Source organism: Triplophysa dalaica, chromosome 5 (assembly GCF_015846415.1).
Source record: "Triplophysa dalaica isolate WHDGS20190420 chromosome 5, ASM1584641v1, whole genome shotgun sequence".
In the NCBI taxonomy this organism is placed as follows: domain Eukaryota; kingdom Metazoa; phylum Chordata; class Actinopteri; order Cypriniformes; family Nemacheilidae; genus Triplophysa; species Triplophysa dalaica.
In genome coordinates this window covers 3,792,835-3,802,916 of record NC_079546.1, presented here as the reverse complement: position 1 = coordinate 3,802,916, position 10,082 = coordinate 3,792,835, and the positions used below count along the sequence as shown (strand labels likewise).

General features: G+C 36.7%; 1 protein-coding gene across 2 annotated transcripts; it reads left to right on the top strand.

Annotated features, from left to right (window-relative positions):
• Positions 1 to 4,204: 4,204 nt before the first annotated feature.
• LOC130420594 (nuclear factor 7, brain-like) lies at positions 4,205 to 9,213 on the top strand. 2 transcript variants are annotated; one of them, XM_056747977.1, is made up of 6 exons: positions 4,205 to 4,787; positions 5,043 to 5,138; positions 5,403 to 5,633; positions 6,131 to 6,153; positions 6,253 to 6,368; positions 6,484 to 9,213. In XM_056747977.1, exons 1-6 carry the CDS (start codon positions 4,392 to 4,394, stop codon positions 7,002 to 7,004), a joined length of 1,383 nt encoding a protein of 460 aa, XP_056603955.1. In that variant the 5' UTR covers positions 4,205 to 4,391; the 3' UTR covers positions 7,005 to 9,213. The 2 variants fall into 2 exon arrangements, with proteins under 2 accessions (XP_056603955.1, XP_056603956.1); XM_056747978.1 differs by lacking the exon at positions 5,043 to 5,138.
• Positions 9,214 to 10,082: the final 869 nt, after the last annotated feature.

Here is a 10,082-nt window from a genome sequence, read left to right as displayed (position 1 = left end):
AAGTCTGGGTGAGTATTTGCTTTTAGATAGAATAGATCTTTTGTTCCAACACTTTCATTTTTGCAATAATACGTGCCTAATACATGCATGGGCAATTTATAACACACCAAAGACACAAAAACACGTGTTTGAGCCATATGAACCCATTAAGAGTGACAGAAGTCTTCAGATACTCCTTAGGGTCTCTGTATATTGAACTCATGTCAGAGAGCAGAGACGTAGCGCATTAGAAGATTGATGTTTATAGCCGACTCCTTTTAACTTCACCTTGAAAGAATTCATCGGTTCATGCGGCGAGTCATTAAATAAACGATCGGGGCGATATGTAAAATCAATAGAGTCATTATCCATAACACGATGTCAATGAGGAAATGCCGCACCACAAACTCAATAAAGCACGACCTTCATTGGCCTCAGACCAATCAGAGACGTCGGATGAACGATTATCCCTCCCACTTCCCGTCGACCAGCCTCACATACATCACTGCTTATCAAAATCATACACGAGTCGCTCGGACCATAACGAGCCGGATCTCTTTAATGACTGATGCTCTCTCCTCACACTCCTCTCAAATATAAGCAACGAGGATTTCAAACCTATTACGAGAAAAAAGGCATATTATGACAGGAATATTAAATAACATCGCTTACTCCGTTTCTAATCTCCTGCATAATAAAACCGCATAATATCATGTGGGAAAGTGAATTATAAACTTAAACATACAGTATATGCTATATGTATATATTAATGATGTTTCTTCATTGCAACAATTTGCATTTAAAATAATCATCATTTGATGTACAGTATGTTTGTCAAGCACATACAAGTTCTGGATGTATATACTAGCTAGATGATAAATATAAATATAAAAAAATTAACATTAGTAAAGAACACTTTTTTAATAAGGAATGTCAATTTTTAACACTAATAAAATGTTACATGAGCACATTTCTGCCTAAATTCTCATACACAGAATAATGGCCCAAAATTGAAATGGTCCAACAGCAGGGTTAATTTTGTACATGTAAAACAATTTCTTATTTCTTTCTAGTGAAATGTGGTTCAAATAAGAAAAGTATTGTAGTGAAGTGATTCATAGACAGGGATAAATAGGTTTGGGATGTTTCGGTTTAAGATGAGAGGGATCTACAGAGAATCCAGAAGTGATGTTCCTGGTCCACAGAGTGATATATAAGATACTTGTGTAACTTTAATAAACTTTCTGAGTTCTGTTGTGTGCTGCTTGCAGTCATTATAAGATGAGGCATTCCTGTTTTGCATCCCAGCAGACGTCTCTACCCACGCACATAGAAACGGCGGCTGTCTGGTTACCTGAGCAACGATTTTCCTCTGTCCCGTCATTCATCACCATACACAACACACACAGTGTTTACGTAATCTAATGATGTCTTCACACAAACAGATCTTTCTAGAACTTTCTGTTCTCATGTTCAGAACTCAAACTCCTCAACGGAAAAAAATCACCACAGATATGGTAAAAAAAATCCCTCGCATTGCATTCTGGGAGAAACGGAAAGTCATAATTTTCTAATTGTTTATTAAAAAGATTCCTTTCGTACAGTGCCAACACTTAAATAACAAACATAACTCCACTTGCATTGCACTAACAACCACTCGGACCACCTTCGCAACAGTATAACCATTCCCTGACAACCTCCCCAGAATATCCCAGCATCACACTGGTGAGCTCTAAATACAGAACTCACATTTTCTTCAGGGAAATCCAGTCAGAGGTGCTTTCAGCGGCTTAAAAAACACTTACATCAGCTGTAAGTATGATTGTGTACATTTGTGTTTTTATGCTTTTGTTTAAAGGATGATATGACTCTGTACTTGTGTGTGTGTGTGTGTGTGTGTGTGTGTCTTCAGAATGACGGTACCAGCTGACTGCTGCAGATCGTGTATTCTGGAACCCAATCTCCATCCGCTCTCAGTAATCCTGTTCATTTCTCCATCCAGCCAACTCAGAACATGCATCTCTCTATACTGCCTGCTAAAAGAAAAAAAAAAACAATTTAAAGACATCTCTGGGCATGAATTCATCTCCTGAACATAGTCTCACAATATTTCTCTCTTTCTGTCACAGGTTTGAACGACAGATACGACGGCGGCGGTGAGCAATTCAGCTCAATTGCGCTGCTCTGTCATCTCTGATATCTTCAAATTGAGGTTTTCTTTTAAACCCTGCGTAAGCGAGAGCCATCCGAATATTCTGGAGTTGTAAACGCTGGTTGTCTGGCCATTATTCGGCCCCCTGAAGCTGAATCCCTACAGCTTCTTCTAGAGAAAAATGTATTTCTCAAAGATTGTTCTTTTAATACCATCCTAGACATTATTTGTTAGAAAAAAATGACACATTATGGAAGTAAAACCGGTTGGAAATGTCATTTCATTCTGAGTTTCAGCCATTTCATTTTAGCATTATCTTTCTCTCTGATATTTTCCCCTAATATATGATCTCAGACTGATAAATATAGACATTTAATCTCACCGCTGTATAGAAAAAGCAATTGAGAATCCTCGTTGGTGATTTTTTTATTTCCTACAGGACCAAAAAAATTCTAAATATTCAATTTCCTGTGACTCAGAGCCACACACCTGCATTTCAAGAGGCTTCTCTGAAAACAGACTTTGTCTCTTTGCCCTTGGCATTGATGGTGTGTTTGTCTGAGCGTGGCACCGCTCAAAGCATCAAGTGAAGGGTGACTGGCACTTGGTAAGCAGCTCTGGTCCATCTAGTGAAATTGTGCATTTAATCCAATTTCTGAATTCATGTGTGAAAGCTAAAATAAGATGCACTCTGATTTCCATAACACAAAGCCTAACGTGGCGGCAATGAAAAGCTACAATTCATTCATCTATGAGAGTTTCATAATATTCAGAGATCGAATTTGGACAAAATGCTTTGTACTGCTTTCCAACAGCCAAATGTTATATGCATCGACAGCAGTTAAATGAAGAACACATATTCAGAAATTTATCCTCTAAAAGGGAATAATTCAGAAACATTTAATCAAACAAAAATATATACAAGAATGGCGCACAGTATAGAGTTCAACAACATGAGGGCAGTAAGGGCAGTAATTACAGAATTGTTTGGTGAATTATTATTTTAAAGTTATTTTCAGCATTTATTCACCCTCATGTAATTTTTAATCTGTACAAGTTTCTTTCTCATTTAGAACACATAAGAACATATTTTGAAGAATGTTGATAATCAAACAACATTAACCCCCCTCATTGAATGGACACAAAATCACTGTGACATTTCTCAAAATATCTTCGTTTATGCTCAGAAACATATTCCAGCCATATTAAATATTAGTGATTTCAGGGCTGTTGTGGCTGACTGAAGACTGCAGCTCTTCAGCTCAGCAGTTTTTTTTTATTCTTTCATTGAGAGCAGTCCAGAGACATGAGATAGAGAAAAGAGTGTCAAGTCCAACATGGAAGGAGAAGGACTGTAAACATAATAGATATCCCCCCATAATCAGATATGGTCAAATTATCAATCTGGTTTGGTTTCCTCAATGTTCATGACGTGGCAACAGATTTGAGATGAAGAGCCACGGACAGCACAGCAGAGTCCAGGGAGATAAGCACGCATATCAGAGTGTACACAGAAGCACCTGGGCCCCTCAAATATCACCGCTGTCTCTCGCCTGTCCTCTCTGTGTTCTGGGGGGATTTAAAGGAATAGTTTACCCCCAAATTTTGCCATTATTTATTTAACAGGAGAATTCTACGAACAAATGTGGCCACTTTTAAATATACTTATTTTCAATGAGGTTGAATGAATGACTGAATGTGATTTTTTTTCGGTAAGCTGTCTCTTTAAGTGCACTGACTTAGAGGTTTGAGTACAGACAGCAGCTGCAGGACCCCACTGTGATCAATCGAAGTCATGCGAAGCTCTGCACCTCACACCACTGTAATAATACAAGTCACCATATGCCCAGATAAAACATGCTAATGAAATAACAGCACACGCATACACATATAGAGCAAAACAGTATCTTAACTTTTTTAAATATAAAATCCTTTAAGAGTGAACGAGCAGTGACATTAAATGGACACATACTGCCATCTAGTGAATATTTGGTCCTAATTCCTCTGTTTACACTGCAGCCTCCTCTTCACGTGTCCTCTGACCTAAATATACCACGTGACATATTGTTTCGTTTCACAATATCTGGGTGGAGTTGTTTGCTACAGGTTACACGGAAACAAATTCTTACTGAATGAAAGTAAACGAAAACTAAAGGAATGGGTTGGAGATACCAGGGTAAATAAGATAAGAGCGTAGAATAGAAACAACCCGCTCTTTACACTTTTTGCTTCTATTGAAGACGGACTCAAGTGTCCAGCCATGGCTGATGCATTGTTGTCTATGGAGGAGGATCTGACATGTGTCATCTGTTGTGATGTCTACACGGATCCGGTGACACTGAAATGTAGCCACAGTTTGTGCGAGAAGTGTTTAAAGGAGTTTTGGAGAACTCAGGATGTGACACGATGTCCGGTCTGCCGAAAGGAATGTTCACACGATGAGCCCACCAAGAGCCTGGCCTTTAAATCACTCTGTGAGACATTCAAGAGGAAAAAACCCACACCCGTTTCAGAAGATATCTGTCAGGAACACAACAAGAAACTCAAATTCTTCTGCTATGAGGATGAGAAGCTCTTCTGTGTGGTCTGTCAAGCTTTAAAGATCCATGAAAATCACAAGTGGTCTCCTGTTGAAGAGGCTGTCGTGAACATAAAGGCAAGAGAATTTGACTTGAATGTATTTATTTTGTATACTAATATTGCCTTATGTGGACTTGGACCTATTGAAATGTATCTTTTCTCCTAGGCTTGTCAAAAGCACAACCATGTCAGCAATGTTTTTGTATTATTGTTTTTTTGCTCTAATTATGCAATGCCGATGTTCGGCATTTCTGTTGTGGTTGTTGTTTTAGAGTGCTTTTTAAACATTCCTTGACCTGCAATAAATGTTGATATAATCCTGCGAGTTTAGGAGGACCTTGAGGAACATATAGACGGATTACAAGCAACCTTTGATGAGCTCAAGGAAGCCCATGACAGCTGCATGAAACAGATCGAGTTCATTGAGGTGTGAGCTTTGTGTTGTAATCAGCAGCGAATATTTCTTTGAACGTATGGCAGATGGAATATTCCATACATCACAAGTGTTATAAAAGCTACAGAGGTGTACCTGTCAATTAACAGAGCTGAGGAATAAAATTCTGTTCCACGATCACAAGTGATATCAATCAAACATGTTTTTCTGCTAAAAACATTCACATTTGTTCGTTTAGCGGTCACTTTTGTCCAACATATTGTGAATGAAACAAACACCTGTTCACAACTATTTTAGGAACACAGCAGTGCTGGGGAAAATAAGATCAAAGAGGAATATAAGAAACTGTACCAGTTTCTTAAAGATGAGGAGGAGAGATGCATCCGTAGCTTGCAGAAAGAAGTGAAGTCTCAAGAGTTAAAAATCAGGGCTAGAATGGAGGAGCTGTCCAAACAGATCTCAGACCTGTCAGAGAAGGTGGCAGCTGTATGGCAGGACATGGAAGCTGAAAACATCACATTTCTTCAGGTATGAACACTAAACCAAACTCATCAATCATATGCTCTAGATAAGAAAGTAAGTACTTTAATCAGGAGCAGCTGGGTATAGACAGTTATCAGACGTCCGCGCCTGGACTGCAGTTAACTTCCGGTCTTTGTTTGTTTAATGGTCGGGCTTGTGTCTTATAATATAACTGTTTATATTTAATTGAAATCCATTTATATCATTATTTTACTGGATGGTTATTGTTTTACATAAAACAATTATGTTGAGCATGGTATCGCAGTCTTAATTCATAATATTTAAGAGACAAATTTAGACAAGGGACGCTTCTTCTTTTGCTTGTTATCGCATATGATCTACAGGCACACTATGGTTTGTGAATGTGTACTGCAAGTTAAGGGCATAAGGGAACGCATGCGCATTAACGTTTGTTTATGTTGTTGCTTTGAAACCATCTATCTGTTCATGGCCCAGGGTGCGAAGTGACTTTAGACTAATTACAGCTTTATTTTCTTATTCAGAATTACAGTAAGAACCTTCAAAGGTGAGTAAAGTTACAGTCCATCTTTTGATATAAAGTTTATACAGCTGTTTGTCCGTTTGATTCAGTTAACCTCAAGTATCTCTTCATTCATTTACATAGAGTTCAATGCTCATCAGATCCAAACACGTACCCAGAACTACATGAATATCAACTTCATCCTCCCCAGACCATGATCTTTACCACCTGGGCGAGGATGCTTGAACTTGTGGAAAAACGTAAGCCAAAATCTCAGAGAATTTTGTGATATATGATCAATTTATAATTGCCACAATCACTTGCTCACTTTAAAGTTAACATCTACATACTTGAATGGATCATCTGTGTTTACAGCTCCTGTGACTTTGGACCCAAAGACGGCCTCTCCAAAGCTTATGTTGTCACCGGATTGGTCCAGTTTCCAGTATGTGGAAAGCAAATTGTGTGTGCCTGAGAATCCTGAGAGGCTATATGTGGGAGTTCTGGCTTCACAGAGCTTCAGTTCGGGTCTGCACTGCTGGGATGTAGAGGTGGGAGACAACAACCACTGGACACTGGGTGTAGTGGGGGCAACAGTGAACAGAAAAAAACTTTTTAAAATGGATCCTAAAAGTCATTTTTGGTGTTTTCGTTACGTAAATGGTACATACCGTAAATGTAATGAGCCTGCCGTAGATATTGATGAGGACGAGAGGCCGTACATCATCCGACTGCAGCTTGACTTTGACCAAGGAGAGCTGAGCTTCATTGATCCCTTCAGAAACAAACGTTTGTGCACCTTCACTGGTGGATTTCCTGAGAAGGTGTTCCCATATTTTTGTACTGGAAAAGGGGGTAGACCACTGAATATTTACATGGGCAAAAACACTTGCTAACCTGACATTTTTATTTTGGACATTCAAGTAAAAGTAACTTAATTTAATATAAGCACTTATAAGAGCTTCCAAGATTTTGAAAGGTGTATTCTAAGCTTCTTAAAATGAACTTCTTCATTAAAAAAATGTTCTTCATTTAGAAAATGTTTCGTGAAAACATTCTACAGAAAGTTGACAAAGTAAAGGCATACTCTCGCGAGATCAGCTGCGCTAGATCGCCACCTACTGGACTGTACTGCAGGAATTTTCTGTTCCTTTTGACCTTTTATTATTATGAAATTTAAATAAAATAAAATAAAATTTAAATAAAGATTTTAAAACTTTATTTAAAATAAAGATGAATAAGCTATTATGAAAATAATGCTCATTGCAGAAATAGAATACAATCTGGATTTCAAAAAAAGTGTTATTGATTCAACATTAAATACCTTACCAAAAGCTATCTGGGAAATGTAGTCAAGTATTTATTATTAAACATAAAAATATGCAACACAAAATAACGTTTCATTATATCACCTTCAAGCGTGACACTGTTAGGATCCAAAGTAATGTATGTATTAAAGCTGCATGACATTTAAATGCAATTCGTGAAGTTTGTGCAAATTGGTTACTGGTGTAAAATAAAAAGGTGATGTTTTGATATATCAGTGTAGTCTGGGCTGACTGATACAACATATGATGAATATCTACACAAACAAAAATCAATCACTTGAATTAAAACTACAGCTCACACACTAAACAACAACAAATGTGCTTGAATTTCTTGTTTTTTCTACAGTTTCTCATGATGTAAACACTCTTTTGTGACAGTATTCAGGCACTATTTACACTATTAACAACATTAGGGCAACTTTTTTTCACAAGACTTTCACAAGTCTCAGTTTTACAAGCACAAAGTGAAGGGATCCGCTGTTTCTCCTTTTTTATCTGGAGGACATGTTTAAAGTTTTCTCTGAGATTTCTGATAAGCAAAGAATTTTGAAGAATGAAGCATATTTTACAATTTGTCATTATTTACTTGTATTGTATTGAGGTTATCCTTATTATTTTCACATAATTCTTATTATTCCCCATTATAATGCTCATTATTGTAAAACCGACACCAAAATGGGGGTAAAAAAACAGGGCATAATACACTACACCATAAAAATTGTTCAAATCCAATATGTGCATCCCCTGTACCTTCATTTAACATTTATAATAAAATGCAATATGACATACCCTCTTCTTTACTTTTTCATTAAAAATATGGTTAAGGTAGTGTGATTATTTTCATTTTTAATCAAATAAAAAACACATTTTATTGTGAGGTAAATCAAAATGGCCGCGCATAAAGTTACATCTACAATCAATTACAACTCAAGACGGTTAAAGGGACAGTTTGTAAGACTAAAATATGCAAAAACCACTATACCAATGTTTTATTTTTTATCAGCCGAGTACTTACAATATCTCAAATGTTTCCAACTGCTTTTAAATCCTGAGAAAATCGCCATTCTAAGCAGTGGACCGGGCCCGTTTAGTCGCCTGTCAATGGCGTCATATTCGCGTTACCCTTTTTTACCGCCTTTACTGACGTAGCAACCACGTGACACTGTCGTAGACAGATGCGGAAGTAGTTTGTACCGTCGGTCCGTCTAGCATTATTGCAAATAGGGCTGTGTATTTCTAGCCAAGTTTTTTGTACACAAGTGTAAGTTTTTGTCTGTCAAACCTCTTTTTATAATTTTTTGCAAAGACCTTAATTGTTATTTGGGTACTATCTCTTCTTCTAACAATGCCAAAGCATTAAAGTCTGTTACAGTGTGCACAAAGTATAATATTTCAGCTTTTTTATAATGAAAACCAAAAGGGTCTCAAGGCTTTTCTCTCTCAAAAAGGTTTTGTTACCCCTGGCTCAATCTTATTTGTATTTATTTTTATTTGTCTATTTATTTTATTTATTTTTACTTGCTTTTATTTTACTTCCCTTTACTGGCTTTTGGTCTTCTGAATTATTGTTGTTTATTTCTGGTCTTAATTGTGACTATGTTTTTGATGTTATATTAGTTCAATAAAAAAAAGGGCTGTGTATTGGCAAGGGCCACACGATACAATACATATCACGATAGATAGGTCCCTATACAATATATCTCAATAAATTCGATACGATACAAACGTTCAATATATTGCATAATTTGTTTTTAAATAAAACTATTTTTAAGAATGAGCTAAACATACATGTTGGTGTGTACAATCTATGGTATTCTGGTATGTTCATTACATTATAGTGATAACTCGGCAGACACAAAAGATTCATTCAATTTTATTAACAAAGTTATTTATAAAGGTATTTGTCATCTTACTTGCACAGTGTAACTGAACAGCAAACATATACTGAAATGTTTAAAGTGCATATTTTGTCAGTAAACACTTAAATGCAAATGCCACAAAAAACGTATGAAAATTAATGGCATTAAGTGAACATTTATGAAACTCACTGTCAGAAAGTATATTGTAAATAAAAAACAAAGCACATTAAAATTCATTCATAAAACTGAAATAGTCAGTATGCTTTACAACAACAAATGCATGGCTACAGGATGTAGTTAACAACCTGAAGTCTTCTTCATCTTTAGATATTGTCCCTACTCACTTTCTGAGACCGGTATTTGACAGTCTGGGTGATTGGATTTTGTGTATCATTAACAAAAGCATTCATTCTGGTGAAAATCGTAATAAGGTAAACCGGAAAATCCTAATAAGGTATACCGGAAATATAACTGTAGGCGAGCAAGATGGATGGGCCAGCTGGGCATGAGTGAAATATAATAGCGGCATACATGAAAGGGAACTGGCTAACAGAAAGATGTTATCAGGTGAAACCTGATTGGCCAACACAGTGAAAAACCACCTGAGATTTCTGTATAAAACATGGAGTAAGATGTGTATTTGTAAGATCACTTCAGATGATCTCTGAATATCTCACTTAGCAAATAAAGTTGAAACTCTTGGCATCTGGAACCCTTTTACGCTCGATTTCTTTCTACGATGGAAGGCCACAACACTAACAAACATTGTTTACTGATTCTGATCAAC